Source organism: Boleophthalmus pectinirostris, unplaced genomic scaffold (genome assembly GCF_026225935.1).
Source record: "Boleophthalmus pectinirostris isolate CB_2022bp ecotype Guang Dong unplaced genomic scaffold, ASM2622593v1 HiC_scaffold_15, whole genome shotgun sequence".
In the NCBI taxonomy this organism is placed as follows: domain Eukaryota; kingdom Metazoa; phylum Chordata; class Actinopteri; order Gobiiformes; family Gobiidae; genus Boleophthalmus; species Boleophthalmus pectinirostris.
In genome coordinates, this window is record NW_026571070.1 from 18,190,528 (window position 1) to 18,216,747 (window position 26,220).

General features: G+C 39.1%; 2 protein-coding genes, 1 long non-coding RNA gene and 1 other non-coding gene across 4 annotated transcripts in view; 2 read left to right on the plus strand and 2 right to left on the minus strand.

The window, feature by feature from the left end:
- Positions 1 to 996: 996 nt before the first annotated feature.
- Positions 997 to 1,493, minus strand: LOC129408055 (uncharacterized). The gene is made up of 3 exons (XR_008631802.1): positions 1,464 to 1,493; positions 1,150 to 1,279; positions 997 to 1,073 (listed from the first exon to the last, which is right to left on the minus strand). It is a non-coding gene; the product is annotated as an uncharacterized LOC129408055 (long non-coding RNA).
- A 4,806-nt stretch (positions 1,494 to 6,299) lies between these two features.
- On the minus strand, positions 6,300 to 14,414 carry pex2 (peroxisomal biogenesis factor 2). The gene is made up of 2 exons (XM_055150943.1): positions 14,328 to 14,414; positions 6,300 to 8,023 (listed from the first exon to the last, which is right to left on the minus strand). Exons 1-2 carry the CDS (start codon positions 14,329 to 14,331, stop codon positions 7,086 to 7,088), a joined length of 942 nt encoding a protein of 313 aa, XP_055006918.1. The 5' UTR covers positions 14,332 to 14,414; the 3' UTR covers positions 6,300 to 7,085.
- A 199-nt stretch (positions 14,415 to 14,613) lies between these two features.
- Positions 14,614 to 26,220, plus strand: part of LOC110160863 (myosin-11-like) — an 84,905-nt gene continuing 73,298 nt past the window's right edge. The window contains exons 1-3 of the mRNA XM_055151263.1: positions 14,614 to 14,963; positions 16,074 to 16,208; positions 23,462 to 23,532. Of these exons, the coding sequence (XP_055007238.1) occupies positions 14,829 to 14,963; positions 16,074 to 16,208; positions 23,462 to 23,532 (341 nt within the window). The 5' untranslated portion in view covers positions 14,614 to 14,828. The remainder of the gene's footprint in view (positions 14,964 to 16,073; positions 16,209 to 23,461; positions 23,533 to 26,220) is intronic.
- On the plus strand, positions 14,991 to 15,072 carry trnal-uag (transfer RNA leucine (anticodon UAG)). The gene has a single exon. It is a non-coding gene; the product is annotated as a tRNA-Leu (tRNA).

Sequence of the window (26,220 nt, forward strand, 5' to 3'; positions counted from 1 at the left end):
CCAAGGAAATGACTCCCTTATTTTAGCTCTGATTGATTGTGCCTCTGACCTGTTAGACTGAAGAGGTGGTTAACATGAACAGGCAGTGTAAAATAATTGGGCCCGCTGGTATCCAAAAGACGAAAAAAATTCCTGTATCCCTGAACTCAACGCACCTAGGATTTCTCTACCTTGGAGGAATTTTGCGTTTGGTATGTCTTTTATTGAATAGATGAAATACAAAAGATACTTGTAACCACTATTGACATATCGGACATGCCACAAGAAAAGGAAGTACAGGTGTCAGAAATCCTGTGAGACAAACAACAAATAAACACTGCATTTTTGTTTCATCTTTTTTTCTTTTTCCTTGGCTCCAAAATCGTGTCATTGGCTTTTGTGGAGGTGAGCCTGACTTCCTCGTACAAGTGGGATGTGATTTCTGAGCTGGTAAAAAGAAGGTAAATACAAGAGCACAGACAGAGGTGGGCAAGCTAAAACTGTACCCAGGTGAGATCATGGTTCAGAATGAAATATGTGTACTTGTAAACATAAGTGGAATAGGCCAAAAAGGAAAGTGACCACAGCTCTAACCAGAATGAACCATGAATGAATAATGCTGAGTCATTATAAATTGTCATTGTCATTTCAAGTAACTACACTGAAAAAAAAGTTGCTGGATTTGCGTAAAAAAGTTATGGACAGCGGTTGCACGCAATAAAATTATGTTTAGGCTTTGAAACTTTTTTCGAACCCCTCTACACATATTTTTCTCGGAACATGAACATCACTTTTTCATGTTGATGAAATTTGAACAAATCATGCTGAATATGTGAAGATTTATTCCAGTGAAGCTCTGGTCTCTGCCTGTGGACACAGAATAACACATGATGATTACATTCTGATGATCTACTCTGTTGTACATGTTTAAATACACTTAAAGTACTTATTACTACAATAATGGACCAGAACAGAATCACAAGAACATTAGAAGTGTATCTGCAGAAACAAAACTCACCATGTGCTGCTTTTCTTCCTCTAAACACAGTAACAGGGAGGGCATCTGGTATAAAGTCTCCTAATGCCACATCACCCTGTAGAAACACGACAGCTGTTTCAATAGGAAGTTCATTTTGAAAAAATTGTAATAATTTTAGTTGGTTTACTTACTTTGTTCATCTGTGGTCTGTGTTTTGTTGGTTCTCAAACATCTTCCTTTTTTCTGAAACATCAACTATAACATTCATGAACTTCCCCACAGCTCCAGCAGAGCTCTGGACGTCACTCTTTGTAGACGACTCTGGAAGCAACACATTCAAATCTTAGAACAAGTGTCACACTCTTGTAGATGGACAGTCAAAAATATTTGTTTCAAGCTGTCCTTACATTAACTCTAATTTCAAATAAAACAACACAAACATGTTTTAACAATGACGACATTTTAGGCCGGAGAAGCACATAATAAAATCTTTGAAAAGTCTTACCTCCAGATCAGCTCTCATAATCCTCCTGCTTCACACTGTGTGTCCTCTTCTCCTGTAACTGTCCTGTGTCCTGTTACATTTGAATTTTCCCTCCAAAAGTTTTGGGGAGGAGAATTCCAGAGGGAGGAGCCTCACCAGAGATTATAATAAAGTCATGTTTCCTCAACCTGATTAAAACATGCAGGTCTCACATCGGCCACAATCAAGCGATGTTTGTAAGATTTAAACATGCTTGACAGAGAAACGTAAAAAAGTGATGTTACTGTTGTCAAATTTGTTTTTGCAATTTGAGCAACCCCTCGCGGACCGTTTTTTCAGTGTACAAATTGTCTAATTTGTTTATACTGATACAATTTGTCCAGTGGTGGAAGGTAATGAAGTACAAGTAGTAAAGTGCTGTACTTAAGCAGAATGCTTAGGTGCCTGTACTTTACTTTTACAGTGGATACTTTTTACTTTTACTTCACTACATTTGAGAACAAGTATCTGTATTATTATACCAATAACTTTTTTTAACTGGATTGAAAAGTAAAAAATACTTTTTATTTGATCTGGGTGGTCATTTTCTCCATGTTTGTGGCAATATCCAGACTAAGGTGTTCAGTCAAAGCTTCGGTTCTCAGAGAATAAAAATAAATACACAAAATTCAAGAATTTGATAAAAAATTGATAAAATGACCAATATCACTATACATAAATTAATGAACAACACTTGAAATAGGTGAAGTACTTTTTACTCTGGAAGTACATTTTTAAACAAGTACTTTATTACTTATACTTGAGTATAATAGTCCAGTGAGGTTCATTTGGTCTTCTGATATTTTATGTTATTAAGTTCTTTTTTCAGACCAAGAATTTGTTTTCATACCTGACAGTTTCGACTGCTCACTATCTGTCTTCCTCAGAGTGGTCATGTGATGTTGCTGTGACGTGCTCGGTCAGCTGATTTATACAGGTTTTGTATTCCTGTATTCCTACTGGTGGAGACAGGATGACAGTGCCTTCTGCAGTCCGACTTCCTCAGGACAGTATCCCAGGGGTGTGAGAGTAAAAAAGTCCCCTCGTCCCGGTTTATCGTCCCATGGGCACGTTTCCTTATTTCGATTGCCTCTTAATCCAGCGATGGTGTTTGTTTTCCTCTGTCCCAATGATGATTGCTCCATCCCAGCTGAAATACGGAAACGTGCCCACAGGACTATAAACGGGGACGAGGGGGCTTTTTTACTCTTACACACCTGGGATACTGTCCTGAGGACGTCGGACTGCAGAAGGAGCTGTCATCCTGCCTCCACCGGTAGGAAGACAGTGCCAAAACCTGTGTAAATCAGCTGACTGGACACGTCACAGTAACATCACGTGACCACTCTGAGGAAGACCACTAGTGAGCAGTCAAAACTGTCAGGTATGAAAACAAACTCTTGATCTGAAAAAACTACCTAATAACATATTTTACTTGAGTATCTTATTCAAGTGATGCTCTTACTTGAGTAACTTTTTTCTCTTTTATCTGTACTTTTACTTAAGTGGCAAAATTGAGTACTTCTTCCACCACTGCGTTTTTCACTTTCAATATAGGAGACATAGAGAGATTTATCTGAAATAGCCACTGATGCAGCCTACTTAAGCATCAAATGTATTTTCAAGTAGAAGTAGAAGAAAATAATTCCTACCAACCACTCACAGAAGGACAATTCCAAAAGTACATCACATATTACTGCCCACCTCTAGCACAAGGCCAAGAAACACAGGTATTTTACTCCTTAATTTCATTAGGCTCTCCCAGTCCTTCAAGCCATTTCAAATGAAGAGCTAAAAGCCAGGCGTAAGCTTAAATGATAACATTCTTTCAAGGGATAAAAATACACATGTACGAATCAAAGCTATTGTACTATCCTTATTATTATCCACCAGCCGAGGGCCCTGTTCCAATTAAAGAGAACCACAGAAGGGCCGTAGAACAAGCATGCACCCAAACCAATGAGTCTACAATAGGTAAAGTAAAGTACCCCATATTATCGGCCTAGAGAGGAGCTTTCTACTTTAAAAACTATTTAATCAGGAAAATCAACGCCCCAGATCAAAGCTATGGAGATGAGGGACAGGCGGATAAAGCTTCATCACAGCAGATATAGTTAGGGCTTCTCCGCACTAATTCCCTTTCTCTTAAACCTTCGTCAGAGGGGGCACGGGGCCAATTTGCTCCTAAATGACTGCATGTGAACGTGTAGATTACTTTGCATAGCCACTGGGGATCTGGGCTTCCTCAGTCTCCTCTTCTTCCTCACATCTAGGCCTGTGAATTAGAAGAGATTCAGCGACAGATAGGCTTAGCGCATTTGCAGCTACCTTTGCTTAAGTCCAAAGCACAGATCAAACTTACAACTAAGAGCTCATCTCAATTAATATACTTTAGTGTGGCGTATGGCTTTATCAGGTCTTACTCCGAAGACTGGGGCTTCAATTAGTGATCCGGGGTAAGAGCTGAGAAAAGGGTTCAGTGTAGCTCAACTTTAAGACAGACTAAGCGCATTTGTTCTGTTGGTTTGAATCTCGTTTTAAATTATTTTGCTTGTGCTCTAAGATAAGATAAGATTAAATAAGATGAGATACACCTTTATTTGTCCCAACAATGGGGAAATTACAGTCTTACAGTTCAAATAAAAGCAGGAGAATAAGAACATGCAATCAAAATCAAGATAAATAACTATTAAAGGACTTCACAATAGACATACACACACAACAGGAACAAAACAGTTAAAGTGACTTCAGAACTGGGGCTCTCTGAGGTTTGCTTTTAAATGTTAAGTGATTGTTGTAGGCTTTTTGTTGGACCAAAACATGGGCCCTCAACTACCGGTAGTACTTTTGTAGAACTCACATGAAATAATTGAAATTGCCTTTCTTGATAACATTTTATAATATTGGTACATGAGTTAATGCCTTAACAACAAGGCTTTCAAATTTAGGGAGTACTAACACAACTGCAACACAAACACAAAGTATATCACCATATCACCAAGGCTGCAAATATTACAGAGAACACTTTCCTGTAGTAGAATTGGTGACTGTAAAATGTCCCCCACAGAATGCATGTGAGAGCTGGTTTCCTGGCACTGTATTATTAGAATAATATAATCATAATAATAATTATAAGAATATAATCAGTCCACAGTCCACCTAATATCTGCAGCATCACATATGGACAGTGCTGGAATGTAATGAAGTACAAGTAGTAAAGTACTAGTCGTAGTAAGTAAAAGTTTTAGTACATTTTAAAGTAAGGATATTTTTTTCTTTTATTTCACAACATTTGAGAACAAGAATATGTACTTTCTACTCCACTACATTTTTTAACTAGACTGAAAAGTAAAAGTATTTTTATTAATGTTTGAGACCTCCTGAAAAGGTTGAGGCTGATTTTATTTATTTATTAAATGTTCTGAGCAAACAAAATATAGGCTATAAAAATTCTGATGATTCAGTTGTTTCTGTTAAACATTTTTAAAATCAAAATCAGTATATTTGAAACTTTATAAGACTTGAAAAAATGCATGTACTACTTTTACTTTTTACTCTTGAAGTACATTTTAACATGGGTACTTTTACGTAAGCAGATTTTTTTTTCAAGTGATACTTTTACTTATTTTGTTGTTCCAGTATCAAAATGTTTACTTGAGTAATAAAATTGGTTACTTTCACCACTCCACCACTGCATATGAATAAACATTAACACCTTAGTTTCACGTAGTCATCTTTATAACAAACAGTTGCAGACATTGTCTTCATTCTTTCTTCCTTACAGCTCTTTGTTACAGAATGGCATATATTAAAATGTCCTTGATGTGAGAGCCCCTTCACACTGTTCTCTATATTTTATATAATGTCAAACCAATCATCATTGCATATTTGAACCCTGACCCAACTTTCCATGAGTCCCGCGGTACCAGCTCTAGTACTTCTATATATGCGTGCAATTCATTAATTTCGGCCTTGCATTATCATCAAGGACGCCGCACATCTATTCAATAGGTGTGCGTGGGGGAAATAAAGATCCCATTGGTCAGTGGCATTAATAATTTAAAGTTCAATCCTCCAAATATTCTCCGGGACATACCTACGCCCGCTGAGGTCAGATATTTTACACTTTAATCCAGTCTGTTTGACGTAAATAATAATCTCATCTATGTATGGGCCGATGTATAAGTGTGTCTGCCTTCTTCATCTCTCCAATAGGCTTTCTATCATGCCTGGAGATGCAATTGATCTGCAATCAGCAATTAAGCCCCAGTGATCAGAGTGAAGGAGAAGGGAGAGGGGAGGAAGTCAACCCCCCCACGCTCGTCTTGTGTCAGCCCGGGAAAGGCTTCACTCAGCTGGGGTGCGTTTGGCCCGCGGCTGGGCTCACTGGTGGAGGTTAACTCCGGCATAAATAAGCATCTTTGGACTCATTACAGGGATTAGAGAGTAATTCGCCTGCGAGGAAGGAGCAGGCTGCCAGGGTTTTGGTACAGTTTACTACAGTCTTATAGGGGCGAGCACCCTAGAGATTATTACAGGGGGAGGGAGAGAGAGAGGGTCTGTCTGTCAAGAGAGAGAGTGAGAGTCAATCCACGCCCCTGGCTGGCCCTTGATCTGCAGCATGTTGGGCTGCTGTGAAAACGGATAATAGGAGTTAGAACGACCAGGGCCTAGACTATGCACGAGAGGGCCGCTCTGATTGTACCAACTTTTCCCTCATCTAGGCACTTAGCTAAACAAACACCCAAGAGGTAGCACTCTATCAATTTTAATGATGTTGAAACACAATTTAGGCACAAAATACACAACAAATGCTAATTCGGTCATGATGAGAGGCATCAGAAATTCCGCCCCATTATTTATTCAGTCGACTTTCTGCATTTTTCATCAGAACAAATATTCCCATTTCAACAAACACACACACAAGCACACAGAGAGCAAATTTGAAGCATAAATCAACAAGTTCACTCGTCAAATATGAGCAGGGTCTGGTCCGCCGCAGTGTCCATTGAGCTCTGGACTAACATCTGTCCAAAGTCCGGCCTCACAAATATACAGCCAGACAGTCAATATGCCCACATACATTAAACACAAGGTCAATGAGCTCAGGCACTAATACACTCTTATATACATAATCCATTTGTGCTTTGTTTACAAATGTACATTTTTCATTTTAAGGAAAAAAAGTACTTTATAGAAAAATCTAACCCGTATATGTAAAAAAAAAAATTCCACACTATGGCAATAAATGTAATGACAGTATTTTGCATTTATATAATTGCAGGTGTTTTTTCTTATAAAAATACCTTGAAAATCAGGTGAATCTACCCATATCTGACTTGTAACTTGTTGGCCTGTTAGTGTCTTGTTGAATGCCATATTGTGGAATATTCTAGATTAATCATAATTGTTTTCATAAGCTATTACAAAAAGTCAAATCAAATCAAAATCAAATATGCCAACTCACATCAAGTAATACCAGGCATTTCCCTTCCATGACTATAATTTATATCTGTGTCTGTTAAGCATTGTTATTTTTCATTCAGCATGAGGCATCTCTCCAAAATAGCTTCCTCGTCTAAACTGCCTCCTACACTGTGCGCATCACCGTTCTTCCACCTCCATGACGACGGGTGTGGGCTGCCCCGCTTCGGCTCCACATTTGGGACAGGTGAGGGAAGCGTCTGCGATGCTGTGACTTTTGACGCAGTAGTAACAGAAAACGTGCCTGCACCCAACACTGTGAGGCATCGTGGGCCATTCTCCACAAAACCCACACTTTCTCCACTCCACCTCTCCGCCCGTACTTTCATCCTTATTCATCATTCTACCAAAAATAGCAGAATAGACTGTTGATTTAATTTTGTGTGTATTTATCAATGGTAGAAAGTATATGAGGAATTCTGCAAAGCCATGCCATAGCAGCTCACGGTTCATGTACTGGTAGGAAATGTCGCGTACAACATTTGGTTTGCAAAAGACAGCCCTAGCCCCTACAATCCTCTCAGCCAAGACTGGATGCTGCCCCTTTTGCAAAAACACCAAAAAGTTGAAAAGACTGGCAAACTGGATGACACTGGATACGAAAGAGAAGCAGTTTCTTAGTCCATTTTTGACCGCGTCTCTCTGCGATCCTCCGGGACCCAATCCTAAAGCAACCAACAAATTATGTGAGCGTTCTTGGAGCCAGCGGGGCCCTGCGGAGAGAAAGGCCAACCCCAGCTTCTGCCTCCGGGACAGGGGCCGGTAGCGCGGAGAGGCAGAGAGTGAGCTGTGGTAGCGCACATTAAGAATAGATTGTCCCACTGTGGCGCTGTTGGGAAAGAGGGTGAACTTCCACAAGAGCAGGTGGAGGAGGGCTCTCAGCTCGGGCTCGGCGGGGGTGAGGAGGCCCGGTCGGAAATTCTGGAAGCACTGGGAGAACTGGGACCACATCAGCTCCTCCAGGGAAGAGTCCAGCTCCAGTGCGTCGAGCTGGCTGATCCGCAACACTGGATTTAACGCATCGGAAGTGGAATAGGCTGTGTTTTTCTCCTCGTCCCCTGAAAATAAAATAGAACAAACGCATGTCAGTTTATTAGATTTTATAGCCTTCTTGTTGATGAGGAAAGTCTAGATCAAAATCAAATTCATCTTCATTCTCAAAACCACAACTCGTAAAACTGCACGCCATCATTGCATGGGTGTTTGGCATGTGGTTTCACAGTAAATTGTTTTTTATGATGCACATTGTGTTTTTCTTGCAAATGCGAGATTTTGGGTAATGAAATGATGGTTTTATTGAGCTGTTGTTTGAGTGAGGCTGTGTTTCTATACAGTCCCGTGTCGATGAATGAGGAGATGGTGAAAAGTTCAATGCAAGTGTAAGCCAATTGATATAGTGAGTGTAAAATCATTCAACAAATTGTTAAATACAACGGTATATGTACTGGATCTATATTACATACAGTCAGAGTGTAGTCATTATTGTCTTTTTAGTGTAAAAAAAAATCAAACAAGCCCTTAGAGCATATAGACTTCAACCAGGGCACTCCCTCAATGCTCGTATCATTCTCTGATGTGCTTATAAACTTAAAGATCCTATATTATGTAAAATTGACTTGTGAGCTTTAAACCATGTTAGAATATTGTTACCTTATGAAAAACATACCTGGATTTGTGTTTTGTTTCATTCATATGTTTGGGTGATCCTGGTTTATTGGTCTGTCATCTCAAAAAGCTCTTTTCCACCTTTTAATGTCATGAAGTGGTAGAACCAGACTTATTCAAATGATTCTAGTGTCTGGATTTTAAAAACACAGTGGAATACTTCCTGTATTACCATCTGACATTACAAGGTTGAACAGTGCTTTCTGTTTGAGAGAACTCGGCCTAAATACCAGAATTGTTAAATATGTGTGAATAAAAAACACAACCCTGGATAGGATTTTGATGAGAAAACAACATTATAACATAAATCAGAAAATAACCTAATATGAGCCCTTTAATGATTGAGACTTTCACAACAATAGGTTTACTTAAGTGTTTCAACTATAAAAACAAAGGATGTCTTATGTTTAAAAATGAACTATAAATTTACCAGCAGAAACAATGTAAAACGCTGAGGACAATACTTGGAAATACCCTTTCAACAGCCCCCAATGTACAGCAAACTAATGTACACACTGGGACGAACTGCTAAAACCGCGGGTATGAGGCCCTGGAGGTGCAGCCCATCCTGTTAGCGAGGTTATTTTTCTTTATACCCACAAACGGAAATCACTTTTCACATGTAAAACCCATCCTAAATGCAACCTTTGAGCTGTGCAATGCAGACGAGCGGGGGGTCTTAGGCACACAGACACCAGCCAACACACATATGAGGGGTGCGCCTAAAGGTCCCCTCTGGAGATAGGCCTGTGTACAAATCACATCACCAGGGATTAGGCTAACGGCGGGGTCCATGCTTCACCGTAAATATCTGCAAAATGTGGAACTTTTTTTTATTCTAGAGCTGGCTATTGTGGCGTCCAGTTTGAAATACTCTCCAGTTTTATCTGCCCTCGAATGCTTAAGACTAACTAATAGCAGAGCGGTATAGGGCTGGGGTGATAGAGGGGACTTCTCCGCCAGTGGCTTTTGTGTCCTTCCCAACAGGATTTGTCATAAGGCTTTAAAAGAGATTTCAGCTGCGTAAATATGGCACTTTTGACAGAAAAAAGCACACATGATGGTCAACTTTGTCAAGTAGGTGGAAAGAAATAATATGCGGTGGCAATGGTTTAAAGCTTTATGGTGGTTCACAGGGGCATCTGCGTTTTCAAGATGCTTCAATAGAGCCTGGACACACCGTCCGACTAAGTTAGAATTAGCAAATGAATGAAAAGGGTGAATGCAAGCCACGCTAAGCAGGTGTGACAAATTTATTGAGCAGCTGCAATGTTTAGGATTGAAACTCGCCTGCAACGGAAGTACACTGAAGATTATATAAAAAGCCAAGATGTAGTTTGAATGGTAGAATCAAATATACTTTAAATAAACAGTGTACCTTCAGGGTTCTCCAGGTACTTTTGCAACATCTTAATGAAATTCAAGGTAGAATTTGCATCAGAGACGTTAAATTATTTATCAAGTTTTAATCAAAAGCATACATTTCAGTAATTACTCTAGCGGCGTCTCTCCTCTTCCTTTTGGTTTATTTTCTTGTCAAAGTGAATCAATTACCTCCATGCAGTTTAGTTTTAGTTTTTCTAAGTTCTGAATGGCAAAAAAGTAGAAAAGGCCTACAACTCTCTGTAACTGGATGTGTTGTTCCCAAATTACCTAAGAAAATTACTTAAGAACAATTGTTACAGGGTTACAGCTTTACCTTATACTTACAATGAATAGGCTAATTGATGTAATTGATTATGATCTGAAAAGGACATCTTGATTTTAACCTTTTTCCACTCTTTGCAAATTACTTTTAAATTAGAATTAAATAGTATTCGTGCCTCACTAGACTATACTGCACTATGGCCGTGCTCCACATAGTTGAAGAGGTAGACCGTAGCTTCCAAAAGGAAAAAGAGAAAGATGTATTTTTGTATATGAGAAGTATTAAGAATGAGTTCTGTTGTTGCATATTTTTAAAGGTTTACTGCCTTCATAGAAATTATTTGTTAATATCACATCATTTTATTTTATTTGCAAATATTAAATGGCTTTTACAAGTCGTACTCTCCGTCTATTGTACTCCATTGGCATAGTAGAGAGCCATGCACACACATACACACAGCAGGTAGTGGAAATCCCCATCACTACTACAGCAGCAGCAGCAGCAGCAGCAGCCCTCAGGAGAGTAAACCCGGCTGGGTCCAATATTCTTTTCAAAGCCTTTTATCGAGCAGTTTACAAGTTATGAATGAATATGTTTTATTTGGGGAAACACGGTATTGACAGCCACCTATCAATAGTAATGTGACTATTGTCAAGGGTGTGTCGATATTAATGTAATTATGATGTAGAGGGATCAGGGGGATGTCGGAGTCGGGGGCCAAGTAACATCTCCTGCCCACTGCCGTATCAATAGCCGGGATTGCTATTGACGGCTTGCCTTCAGACTTGCAGCACTTGCCAAATATATAACAAGCAGACACTTCAGTCAATGCCAAGCTGCCTATAAAAATTAAGCATTCGAATTTACAGCGCTTTTACCTTGGACAGCTGGAAATCCATGTTCCTTATGTAATAGTCAAAAGTCACAGTCAATGCCAGTGTTTACAGAATAGCGACACGGCAGATCTAATAGACAGTGGAGCATTTGCACACAGAATAAGGCAGGCAGGCTAAGATTGATGCCTCTCTCTCTCCCTCACAGCAATGCTCCACGAAAGGTGAAATATTGACTTGATAATACTCTTCTGGGTCATCCAACCAACTGAACTGGTGACAAAATGCCCTCTATTGGAAAGCCGGTGTCAGATAGGTTTTGTGAAATTCAATCAAAAATTATTAAAAAAAAGAAGTCAGGTCGCAGCGGTCATTCAGAAAAGCATGTAGCACTTTAACATACACTTTGCAGAAAATATTATAAAAGGTTTTCTTATTTGATTCAGGTCATGAGTCCGCTCCCCTTGTTCTCTCAGCCAGTGCATCTTGCTCACACAAAGATAACGCACTGACTCAAGGCTGACTGCCATAGCATACAGACAACAACAACAATATCCAATCTAACGCAGAACAAGCTACAAGATTGCTTCAAGGCAATGGGGCCACAACCAGTGTGAAGGAGGAGAGATGGGGAAACAATAGTACGCAGCGCATCTGACTTTTAGGGCCTACAAGATGTATGTGGGTTACACACAATATATAATGTAAAAAATGAATGGACATACAATTTTAGGGTTGTGAGATACTGGGAAAGTAAGAAAAATAAATATAACAATATATTGAAGAATTAACAACTATGCTAGATAACTTTTTTTTTCTGGGGCAAAAATTCAGGCCCAAATATATTCTTGTACTTGCCACCCTACCAGTGAAGGATGGGTCAAATGAAGACGACGTAAAGATGTAAAGCTACCTACCTTCAGTAGTTGCTTCTATTTAAAACATGCACACCACTACATGTAATGCCTTATAACAAGTAGAGGTGAGATAGATGTGAAATAAGAGAGGACCATATGCAAACCCCTATTGCCATTTAGTGTGACCTTGGCTCTAATGGTCACAATAGGAGGAGGGAAACACAAGGCCCCGCCACACTGGAGGCTCACACCTGGGGAATAGCCCATAGATAAAAGTGAAAGGATGTCTACCTCTTATTCTTGACCTTGGCTTCAATGTCTCTGGGTGGAGAGTTTGGAGCTATAGACTAAGGACTGGTGAGAACTGCAAAGGTGACACTAGTGACAGATTGGATTAAGCATTTGTCACAACAGACAAGATGCTCGGCTATCATAACAAAGCACTTTTAAATCATGAAAAGAGTTAGCTGCTGGCAAACTAGTCTAGTACATTTCCAAGCACTTAGCCATGCTTGTTTGCATAATACACTGGCTGAAATAATGCAGAAACATTCACTTGGACTGGTATGAAGCTTGTAACGAGAAATAGGACCCCACGTTTGGCAAAGCGCACTGGATTGCAACTTTACATTTTCTTCTCTCAGTCATGTAAATTAATTTGTGTAAAAGCTCGGGTGAATAAAACCCATTTCTCCTCACCGCTCGCAATTTTTACCCCCACTCCTGCACTTCCTCTTTATTGCCCCTTTCGCCAGGAACAGCCTATTAGCCACGGCCTGCTAATGTCCTCGCGATGAAAACGGATGGGAATGTCAGATTTCCAACTTTAAGAGAGTGATGTCATACAGCAGACCACGGGCATTAAAGAGCTAGCCACGATCACCCAGGCGGGAACCAGACTAATTGTTATGAGTATGTTTCATGAAAAATGAATGCGTGCAAATGCGCAGAGGGGTCTTCTGGTTGAATACATGTATGTCTCTAATCACCCTCCACTTCCCTGAGCCACGTGGTTAAGGCCTGAACACAGAGAGCCAAAAACACACACATCAGTTATAGATATCCCACATACAAAAATGTACTCAGCTTAATCTGGTTTGCACAGAGGGTAAATTATTTAAGAGAATTAATTGATTTCGGTGATATGAAGGTTGAGTACGCTCAGGCTGTTTGAGTAATAAGTACAAGGCTTGGCAAAAAACAACTTAAAAAGTAATGAATTATTTATAGGTCAGAACAGAAAGTACAATGAATGTGAAGGCGAAAGCTCAACACATAATAAATTAAGGGCACTGAAGTTGATTTCTCTGGAGTCGATGAAAAAGACCTTTAACTTTTGTGTAGAAAGTTTAAAAAGTAGCAGTGAATCATTTGTAAACTTTGAAATAGTAATATAGCCACTGTTGGCAGGAACATACCTATTAAACACTTATAGCAACTATGTATGAGTTGCCTGAAAACAAGCTAAACCCTACTCATTTTCTATAGCAAATGCGGATAAATGTCTCAACTATATAGTGTGGAAAAATGGTGAGGAATTCATTCATTTTACTTCAGACAATCCAAAATGTAAGTGCTTTTAAGTTTTGATTTGTCATAATTGAGTCTGACAAAATATAATGGTGTTTATAAGTTAGCTCCGATGTGGGTTATTAGGTTATCCATTAGTGAAATCAAAACAAAATTGTTATAATTTTACCAAATACTTGTTCATCACACACTTTGTATTCAATCAGCAAGCTTTTTTCACAACCTCTTTCACATTCTCTTTGTCTTTTTATGACTATTATTTTGGTTGATTTTCAGCAACAACAAAAAACTAAATCTGCTCTATTTTGATAATAAGGCAAGAGCATTATGTGATAATCAGGGTAGGGATTAGGTTAGGCAACGTGTGTGAGGGCAATTCAGTCAAAGCTGCTGGAAAAGAGAGATATAACCGCGAGACAGATAAGAGGAGTGATGATTGGGATGAGAAAAAATGAAGAGTAGTCTCTTGAAAATCAATAAGATCAACTTTGCCTTGAATCTCAATGCAGAAGATTTGGATCTCTTGCGCTGATTATTTATGGGAAATGGACTTATCTGGGGAGCAAATGGCATTTCTCCCCTAGAAACAGAATAACAGTAGCAGTAGCCTCCCATCCTAACTTACGGCTAATTAGAAGGACAAAACTACTGTATTATACATAGATTCTTCGACAGGAAGGTAATCAGAGAGAGCAACATGCCGTCTGTATCGTTAACCTTACATTATTCTAACGTGTATTTACGCTTACTAGACGCTATCAAATCATCTAAAGCAACAATCCGGAATATAATATCGACATGTATATAGCAAAACAGAGCAGATATTCACCCATTTGCCTCCTGCTGAAGACCCTTGCCCGTGAAACGAAAACAACGCGTACTTCCTGGTAGAAGCGCTAAGCTCCGCCTTCCTTACAGAAAATTACCAATCGTGTGCATCGACGTCAAACATCGTCATTCCATGTGACCACAGCAAGCCAATCAAATTCAGAAGCTGCACCACAGCGGTAAACAGCAGGGGAAAGTTGCCTTTTTTTCCTATCAATAGCTCTTAAATCACGTTGTAATGTTGTAGTAACCGAACATAGCGACCAAGATGGTGTAAGGGACGCTAATACACGTACTCCTGCAGATATACACGTTTATATGCGTTATTTTTGCTAATCATTGATTTTGTTGGACACCTTTTCTAATCTAAATGTGGGATGATAGGACCTGCAGTAACTTTACACGTGTGGCATGTATGCTAGTCAAAGCAGAGCAGATGACACGAGCAGAGCGGAATTGCTGAAAGACGTGGCTAGCAAATAACAAAGATATTACGCTAAATATGTGCTCCACATTAAGTGACAATGTGGCAGACCATATTAAAAGTCTTTTAAATGACTTTAAAAGTCTTCACGAGCAGAGACTGGAGTATATTAACAAAAGTCCAGCAAAAATGACGGGAGAGGAACTACAACAGGTATGTGACGTCATATCACGTGTCCCAGGTAGCGTGGCCGAGCGGTCTAAGGCGCTGGATTTAGGTTTCAGTCTCTATGGGGGCGTGGGTTCGAATCCCACCGCTACCATTATGAACCTGATACTAAATTATAATGGACACCCCATTTCTTCATTCATTTTCATGTAACCAAACACAAGGCTCTCCGTCAACCAGAAAGTAGCAAAGAAATAAAGAACATGATTTGCTGATAGATTCCTTTGGCATTAAACAAACTTTTTCACTACATAGAGTGTTTCAAAAACAATATAATACAACTCTTCTGAAGGGTGACACGGTTTCTTGACACAATTGAAAGGATACATGAAAAATCCCAAAAGAAGACAATAAGAAAATGGTTTAATAGTATAGGCCTACTACTGTTTCAATGGACATAAACCTATTGCCTATCTGCCCTTTGTTGTAATATTATTGCTAAAATCAAACCAGGACTCTTGACATGTGTAGATTTGTCTATCCATTAGGTTATGATCTGGCCCAAAATTCAAAGAGCATCCTGTTCAGTGTGCCTTGGCCATCAGAGATGACCTCTGTCCTGTCAGATAAATGACAGGAGGAAGCAGAGGGGTGCTTTCATAAAGCCGCAGCACTTGTAACAGGTGGCAAATTGCATTATGTTTCCATCCCAGCGGTAGCGCTCAGGAACACAGATCCACACTCATATTTAGAAAAGGAGAGGTTTCTAATCATCAGGATTGTCATGAGGCATCATTTAGTTACACAATGGAGCGTGTGTGAGGCGGCCTGTGCATCAGAGCAGGTAACAAGGTTTCAGAGATGGGTTTGGTTTGCCGGCCTCAGCCTTGTTTGGTCTTAACAAGGTTATTGTTAGAACCAAGGAGCTTCTAAGTCTTACAGGCTGATGTGAACAGTCCATCACTGCTTAGCCTGCCCTATAGAGACATTGGCAGTTTTAAAATGTATTACCACAACTTTAACTTGGATGAGACAACACATTTTATAAATTTGACATTTTTAAGTCTGCTTTAATTGACCCAATTATATTTGTTAACTTTTGTGGGGTAATTAGCACAAATTGATGAATTATGTCTTGCTTTTTTCTTTTTATAGATGAAAGAGGATGTGCTTCAGTGTTATGTGAAAGACCTCACTGAACAGAACCAAGTCCTCATCCAGGCCATTGAAGATTTACAAAAAGAAACTTTTTCCAAGTCTGGAGTGAGAGTGCATTTGTCCTCTTCTAAAGTAAGTCCAGAGTTTATGAATATATATATTTCTTCATCTTTCGATAAGTTTAAGTCTGTGGGGATGTACTGTATATGTGTAGTAGCTTTAGACTGCACCGGCCTTATGTAGTTAATTGATTCAGTTTATTTAAAAGGCACAATTCTGTTAATATTAAATGATATGAAAGAAGCAATTTTCCAATTAATTTTAGAATTTCTATAATTTAAGAGTAATTATTCTAAAAGAACTCCATAGACAAAAAGGCCTCTTTGTTCTGAAAATAGTTTGAAAATTTTAATCCAAGTTCAAGGCCTACTTAATGTGAATTAGTGAACATGAGTGAGCTAAGAAAATTCTTGTAAACAAAAAAAAAGTCTTAGGCAGTTATATGAAAGGATGATCAAGAAGGACCGTAAACAAAGGAGGTCACATCAAACTCAAACACAATTTACTTTGAAAAGTAATTTCTTTCTTATTCAGTGAGAGGGGGGACACTTGATGTAGTGACCTTAGTATTGTCCCTGTGGTTATGGCCATACTTCTGTCACCACACACACTGAGTGGGGTCTGCACACAGAAAAGTAATTACGCTCCATTGTACATCATAGTACTTATCTGCTTTTATAGACAAGGTCAGAGGGCTGGCTTTATGTGCAAAAGGGTCATAGCAATATAAAGATGTGCATTTCTCAACATTCAGAGCTGCCACTTTGAACTTCAGTCAATTAAATTTTCATCAGGAGCAGTGGTAGAAGCTTCATATACGAGCTGGTACAGGTATGAGAGCACTGAGTTCCTGTTACTGTATTTCTATACAGTTCAGCATTAAGTAACACAACTGTACATGCCAGCAATCAGTATTTTATTTACTGTGAACATTTTACCTTGGAGTCTATACTTTTGTCTGTTTGCTTGTTATTAAATAGTGTATACAACTATGGGAATTTTATAAACAACAAGTGGTATAATATAGAAAATATTGAAAAATTTGAAAATAGATGGTGTGATTGACTGGGCTTCACTGTTTTCCCACGCCAACTCACTGTCTGTTGAAGTTACTTTGAGTGTTTTCTGCGTCCAAATTGGTAAACAAATACTTAAACAAATGCCCTGCTCCACTCCACAGTCTATTAGGGTAGTCAGGGGACAACTGTGTATTTCTGCTCTGATGTCCATAATGTAAAATCCAATCAAATGAAGAGCATTTAGGACTACTTATGGGTCGTTCCACCATGTAAACGATGCAATGAGCTTGGTAATAGGAGCTTGGCTAACGTCTGATTGAATCGTAGTCTATGGCCCTGTTGATGCACAATAGGGTTCAGGGGTAATGGGCACTACAGAGTTGGTTTTGTGACCATAATATAATGAAATTCAAAGCGTTCTATGGACTGCTGCAATTAGCCAGTTTATTTGTCATTCACAATGTGGGAGGATTTCCATATATTTCTGTATAGCTGTTACATACAAATTCAGTTCATAATTTTGGGGAATATATCTCATTATCAGTATCAGAAATTGTGTTTTTTTAGTGACCCCTCCTTTAAAATCTCAACGCTGAGATCGTATTCTCTTATGTGCAGCTAAGAAAACACGAAAAGGTCATCATAGGCCTAGTAACTGCTAACACAGCTGGTCCAGCAATGAATGCAAGAATGTATTTTTGGATGCAATAAACCACAGAGAAGGATCACTTAAATAGTAACACGCACATATATGCACATTAAACTATTCAGTAATGTAAGGCACAAACCGGTATGCATTCCTGTGAGCTTTGACCCTAGGCAATGGAAGAGTAGGCCTGTCACAATTACACATTTTGAAGTGCGATATTGTTGAAGAAAACAAACAATAATTGTGGGTAAACTGGCCTGATGTGGTCATAGTAGAAGGCAGATTTATTTTGTTAATATAAAATATTGTAATCACAAATAAACTGTTCAAACAAATAAAACGAAAATGAGTACCATAAATTAAATACAATGCAACAACCATGTGCACCTAACTACACAGACGTCTCTCCCGTAACTGACAACACACACAGCTTCAGCAACACAACTTCCTTGCAGGCCACAGTTATACAGGTACTTTTAAGTACCTATATCTAAAGCTAGAGGTTTACAAAGGGCCTAACTCACTTTAAACCATGCTTAAAATAAACTAAACACTAAAATACATCAACTAAATACACAAACAAATAAATACAAAGGAAACCAGTTCTCCCCTCCACATGGTACAGCCCACGACTTCCCCCAGGGACTTTAAAAATGGCCACTGTGGCACATGCCCCCGCTTCATTACGACCATGTGGAGATACAGGTAAGTTAAATAAATTAACAAATGAAGTACATTTAAATTAACAATGTGTTGAGTGATAATTTAACAACCCCCCCCAAAAAAAATAAAAAAAATAAAAAAAGGGCTGTAAGGACAAACTGTTTAGTTGTATATGGAGAAATGAGAAATTAATTGAATGAATGTTAATGGGACAAAGACCCACTTTGTCACAATAATAAAACTAATTTATGCCTCCAACACAATTATCCTGAACTAGAATTATCCCCCTCCAAAATATTCTTTATTATATGGTTAAAAACACCAACTGCAATAATTAAACAGGAGAATGCAAGACTTTAGTAGTTAGTTTGTATCTATAATGAGTCAAATAAGTTATTTATTCAACCCTACAGCTCAAGTCTAGTCATATAACATGAAAAATAAAAGTTCCCCACTAATACTAAGAAAATTCCATACAATAAATACTGACCCCAAAAATGATTGTTCCATCATTGAACAATAAGTAGATATAGTAATTCGTTGTGACAAGCCTATGGAAGAGGGAAAGGGGAAGATTTCTAGTGTGAATTTAATGAAACATTATTCTTTAAACAGGATTACATCTGTCTATATAATGGAATGTAAAAGAGCCCCAATCTTCCATGCAGCATAGTAACTCCAGTCAATAAAGCAGGACATTTCCTTCAGGTCCACATTAAAACAGTCTTCTAAGTGCGTGACCTTTTGTGTTGTTCTAGCCGATGCGACGCTCATAGACATAGACTTGTGTAACAGCTGCTTGGAGGGAGTGTGAGGAGCCAGTGAGTGCGAGCCAGAGAGGTCAGGAGGTTGCGATGGTTGACTATGCTAATGCTGTTGTTAATGACTTTGCTGTGAGTGATAATTGATCGTCTTCATTACCATATTAACTCCAGTGCCCCCACCCAACTCAGACCCCCCTCCCAACCTCACAGTCTCTCGCCATGCGGTAATGGATGCCCCCGTTTGATCCTTGGAATAATGAACTAATTAGCTTAATTAAAATCAATAGAGGTGCCAATACTGGGTTACACATTTCAGAAATGCTGTCTCTATCAGCAGGGAAAGGAATATTCCCAGCGTCAGAGCACGCTGGGCGGGAGGGGAGTGCATTAACAGGAAGCTAGGGTCTACAGAAAAGGGATTGGGATACAGGAAGGCTAATTATGTCACTATTTGTAAAAAGAAATACTAAAATAATGTTTTATTTCTTTTAAAGGGGGTAAAACTGTCAACATAAAATCACCATTAAACCCTTTAATTAAATGGCTAAAGGCTGACTTTTGAATTACGCTTAAACCTGCTTGTTGGTTTGTTTAGCCCTAATCCAGCCTCAGTTCGTTTCGGGTTTAGACCTGGTTTGAAACTTGGAAAAAAAAACTCTTTAAGCAGAAACTGTTGTTTGAGAACTAGGTTATTGCTGGTTTAGTCTCAGGCTAAACATAAAGTCCCCAGACCCGGTTCAGTTCTGATATAGTGCAGGCTTAATGTTAATGTTTTGTCATTGATTTGCAGATACAACATTGAGATACAACATTGGATGTTTTTGTAGTAGAGTGCAGACATTCTGAATTTGTTTAAAAGTGTTAAATTTAAGCTATTAGACAAGGGGACAAAAACGTAATGGGAGGGGTAAAATGAATACTAGAGACAAGCCAGGAGCCAGAGAAAGGGGAACTAAATGAGAGCGAGAGGGCGAAAGAGGTTCCTAATGCTGATTTATGAGTGCTTGACGGTCGTTAGCTGGAATAAATGGCTTGTAGGAGTGGCTGTTGCATTACTCCCTGTACAGGATACTAAGTGCATTGTAAGGTCAGCCATAAGGCCAAACTTACATATGTAGCACAGTGCCCTTGTAAACCTTTGTTAATATATCAGCACCAGGATTGGACTCTAAGTACTCCAACTGATGACTGCATGCGTCTGATATGTGCACTACAACGGAGGGACAGGAAGGAGGAAGTTTATCTAATCATCAATGTAAATACTTGAGTGTAACTACAGCAATTGCTCTTGATTTTAATGAAGGAGCTCAAGATATGCCCAACATGCTCATTAGCTTGACCTAAAAGTTATCTCAAACTTTCCTAATTTGTGATGAGAATAATCACCAGTTGTTTTTATAAACCAAGATAAAATAAAACACGCATGCAATATTAACATTTTATCTTTTCTTATAATAAGAAAACATGATTGTTGCCTAGCGTTTACTTCCATAACTTTAGCAATAGACAATAAACAAAAGTATATGTTTTTGGTAACTATCCACTTTGTAATATTGTAAATTCTTTCTTATTTTAGAGTTATTTTAGAAGATGTGCACATAATAATATTCCACTTTTATCAAGTTAATTATGTTTTCGTCTAAATATTTCTCACAAATATTGCATATTTTTCTGTTTGTCTCAAAACTAGTCCTTATTAGTATGAAAAGTATCTGATATGATGCAATGTTTGTGTAATCTGCTCTTTTGCCACTCCTCCTCCACTTGTGTTTTTGACCATTAGGTTAATAGCAGACTTTCCGCACCACTCATAGTAGCGTTATTGCATCTCTCTCATCTAAAAACACATGCATATATTTGTGTCCCTTTTCCCTCTAACAAATGAGTTACCATGGTCATAACGTCCACGGAGCATATTACCTTAGATTGTGGGCCTTTTTCATAATGCTAAGACTAGTGCTGACAGATTACTAACAGGATGAAGTCACACACACACGCACACACGCACACACATCGGGGTCCATAATGAGACCTTATTCCGGACACCGAACCTCAGCTGCCTGTAAATTACATCTGCCACTCTGCCATACATACTTAATCAGCTAATGTTGTTTTATTTTGTATTATTAATTTGTTCTTGTTTGTGATTTATCTAAAGCGCCCCGACATCACACCAATATTTTGTCCGCTTTACAGTTCAGAGGGGGCAGAGGAAGGAGAGGAAGCCGTGCACAGAGTCGTGTACTTAGGGGATTGCATCTGTAATGAATTGACTGGCTGTTTAGGCATACATAACATTGCCTACTACTCACCTTAATAATGTAAGCAGGTCGTAACTCCTGCTAACCCAAGGGTATAGAAGGCACGCATGCAAAGACACACATATTTTCTATTGCCACACGCACACACACACAAATCTACCTATATTAGCCGCTGACCCCGCTGTGTGCCAGGTCTCCCCATTGTCACAGGCAGGCTGCTTTGGAATATCAATATTTCATGATGGGGGGAGAAAATGGTGCAGGTTTGTATATGGTGTATGGATAATAGCAGCTTTCTATAGCTCAAATGACAACGACTTTAGACTGTGATCACATGTTCTGTTATATAGGTCTACAGTAAAAAGACTATTGTTTTTATTTATACAATTTTTACAGATTTATTATTAACAAGAAATCATCTGAATTTGAAAAAGCTCGAAATAAATTGCTTTGTACTGAGCCAGTAACATTCATTTACTTACATAAAAATGCCAATTACATTTTATTAACAGATTTTTTCAAACTTATAGCCATCATTGTAAATAATTTTAAGTGCACATTTTAAATGCGTACAGTTTCAAGGCCAGTTTATGTATATGGCATTTTAATTCCCTATCATTACACAAATAAACAGATGGAGTTTACATTACAAATCCGGTTAGTTTAGACCCAGACCCCGTCCTGCAGTTGTAAAGTCCCACAAACGCTGACCGGTGAGTCATCGCTGTCACCATCGATTTCCGTTTCCCTGAGTGACCCCTGTCGCCACGACGATAGAGTGACCCATATTTCACCAGACCTGCTGCCCTTTCTCTCCTCTCTTTTAAACATTGCAGCTATACTGGCACTCAATGGGCTTTGTGTACCCCAAGCATTACTATTTTTAAGAGATTTGTATGCACTCGTTTCCCATAAATAATTGGATAAATATTTTTTTTAAAGACATGTTTAATTATTATTTTTTTTCAATCACATCTATAATCAGTCAGTGTGAGGTCCACTGAAGAATTTTATTTTCTTCTTAAGCTCTGACTAATGCCAGCAGTAGGGTTTTATGTATTGACCATGTATTGATTGTGCAACTTTTACTATTGTTGATTGTCTACATTGTCCCCAGTTTCATAATACACCACAAGTATGCTTCAACTCATAATATCCAAATTATGCTTATTTTCAACCAAATAATGCTTACTGACTGCCTATGATTGTTGATGTAGCCTAATAGGGGTTATTTAAGTCTGCCTTTAATAGGAATCATAAATTGAACTGAACAAGTGTTGTGTTTCTGTGTATCAAAGTGTTCCTTTCAAAGCCAATGACTTCCTGTGCTACTGTTACATCAAATATGTCTTTAGATGAAAGCCTAACTATCGCATTATTACCATAATCACATTTCAAATTTTACTTCTTCTTTGTAGGCCATTTGATCTTGTTAGTCTTGTTCTCCCTGATCTGAATTGGGTTTATTTATGCGTACTTGATCCTGTCATTGGAAATCAGACAAACATTGACCGGAATAGTCACTTAAGTTGTTGTGTGCTTTTTCATTTATGCTTCAATTTTTCCATGATGCATTATGATGTTTTCCTGGGCCAAAATGTGCAGATTTGTTAGCAATTAATAAGTATTTCTCACCTTTTCCTGTTAGCATCCTTTCAAACCTCAAATCAACTGGGCAAAAAATTAAATCATGTGTGATAATTAACACATTTTACTTTTTAGATCTGTGATTAAAAACAATTAATTTATTCTTGCGTTTTCCCATGATGCATTGTCAAGTTCACAGCCAGAAAAGGTGAAAAATTTAACTAATTAACAAGGATTTTTGCGCGGTTAGCATCTTGTCAAAGCTCATATGAGCCGGACTAAAAACATGCACTTAAAAATAATACGTGATAATTACTGCCTTCAGAGATCTCTAATTAAAACCACTAACGATATTGTAACATGTCTCTTGTATCGCCCGTAGGTCTCTGCGGAGGAGCTCAAGGCTGTGTCTCTGTGTGAGCATGTTGGCCCCACAGCACACTGCGCTCACTGGTAATGTATTTAAATATGGTACATGCTTCTTGTGATAAATGTCTTGTCAAAAGTTTACTCTGCACTATTAACCAATGAACTAATAAGTTGCATTCTAATAAGTTCCTGGGTGGACCACACACCTCGGCGCACGGCAGGCGGGTGCTGGCGGGTGTTGGCGGGTGCAGGCAGAGGTAACAGAGCTGGCCTCAGGGACTCCTCTCTCCTCAGGGAAGTGGAGGTCCTCAGGGAGCCGCTGCAACACCACTGTCCCTTTGGCAATATGCTAATTCTTATATGATATCTCCCACCGTGCACCGCTCCAGCCCCTCAAGACTTGTTCTGTTTTTAGTTGATGGATTTTGTAGGGGAAAAAAATAGTTTTAATTTTAACATATACTTTTTGGAAAAATCATTGAAACTATCATGTTCTGAATCTATAATATCATGCATATAAATGTATTTTACATTTTTACAATGACACTGAGACACCTGGACTCATACCAGTTTGATATGAAAATTTCTTACAAAAATCTTGGGTGGTTTTGGGAGAAAAGTTATCTTATTATAAAGTCATGTTACTTATTGCAATAATTAATTATACATATCCAGTGCTTTTTAATAGACTAACTATTCATAACTTTGCACATGAATTTAAAACATACAGTCACCAGTGTTTTTGGTGCTCCCCACTGTGCAAGAGTCACGTTTCACAGTTAAACAGATATATTATAGGGTAGAACTGATAACAGTGGCCACCACAAACCCCTGAAATTAACAGTTATTACAGTTATTTTTATTATTAAAAATAATAATTAATTTGACCTTAAAATAATATTCAAGCAAAAACTGAAGAATTTAACTATAACAATGTTAGAAAACTACTTGAAACTGTCTAATCTTCCTGTGCTATGTCAAAAAGCAATCCAAAACAAAGGGACTTTATCACTCAGTCAATATTTTTTATTGTTTTCCTGAACAGCAAGAGGGCATCCAGATCTGGTGTGAACTAACCAGACAGTGGTTTGACAGCTTGTGGTGCAATTAAACCAAGCAGCCAGGCTGAAATGGCCTGCTTTGGCTCAGTGTGGTACAGCCTGTGTACTGTGAGGCAGCCTTCCTCTTCCTCTTCCTCTTCACTCATATTGCACCGCATGCAGGAGGGCATGATGGATCCTCGGTTAGGGCACTGACTGTCACAAACACATAGATTTAACATTGCACCTGGAGCTCTTTAAATGGCTGTGCATGTATAATACAAAGTAAGAGGAGGTAAATGAAATGGGTAAATCAGGAGGAGGCAGATGACAGGTTGAAACGCTGGGTGAGTGTGTGTTGTTTGTTGCCACCAGCGTCAACATTAAAAACATCAGATTGAAGCCAGCCTCCAGGGTAGCATCACTCAGCCAGGTGTGAGTGTGTCTGTGTACACACTAAACCGCTTTCATCTACTTCCCCATTCCTCACTTTTTGTTTTTCCGCACATTTATTTAAATATTTCCATTCGAATGCCTCACAAAACACACATACACATTGATCTATTGATGTATTGATGTGTGAGCGGATGTCACTTTTGTATTTTCCATCTCCCTCCAATTTTTTAATTCTTTTCTGCGAGTGTAATCTCCTGCAGAGTTTTTTACGCTTGAGTTAGCGTGAGCGCTGTTGCCAAAAGCACTCAAATGCTTAAAGTTAGTTATAGGGAAAAGAAGCTTTGACACAATATCCTCATTCTCATTTGGGAAAGGTAGAAACTTTTCCAGTCCTGCAGTGCCCCTTGGAGTATTTGACATAGTTCAAAAAGTTTTCTGGAAACACAAAGATACATAAGAAGTAGACTGCGGGTTCATTACTGTTAGATTGTTGTTTAGCTTGTGCCTGCACTAGCTGTTTGTGTCGAGCTGTCACCCGAGTTTGCACTGAGCTGACAGACTGTGCCCTGGACCCAGAGTGGCAATCAGACCTAACACAGCCTCATAGACACTCTACATAGTACAACATCATTTACAATTATCTGAACTCAGGTCATGTCAAGAACAAGACCCTTTTTATGAATTAGCTTTTCCACAATGATACATTCATATGTACATATTTAGTGGCAGCTTGTGTCAAATGCACAGATGTCACACACTCCACTCTCTTCAGACTTGTGCTTCACACCGGAGCTTCCTCCTGCTGTTCTCACAGCCTGAGCGCTGTGACATCTGCAGTGCAGCCACATGGATAAGCAGCTGCCACAGTGAGAGACAGAGGGGAAGAGAGGGGGGAGGGAAGAGAGGGAGGCAGAAGGAGAGGGAGGGAGAATGAGAGGAGAGGTAGGGGGAGAGAGAGAAAGGGTGAAAGAGAGCGGGAAAGGAGAGAGGAGGAGACAGAAAGAAAGAAGGAGGAGAGGGAAAGAAAAGTAACCAGTGGAAGACAATGACGGCACAAGCTGAGAGGGAGTGGACCCTGATAAGCAGCAACAGTTAGACGTACAGCAGGGTGACACGGAGTGCACCTGCACACGCGCGCGTGTGTGTATGTGTGTGTGCGTGTGTGTTTGTGTGTGTGTGGTGGGGATGTGGCAGCGTGCCAGCTGGTGCCATCTGGCTGCTTGACAGAGCTCTTCTCATTAACAGGGGGTTAATTGCTGTGGCAGCACCCAGGCTGTGTCAAACATCACCCTGGGGACGTGAGGCAGCAGGCACACTGCACAGTTGTGTGTGCCCG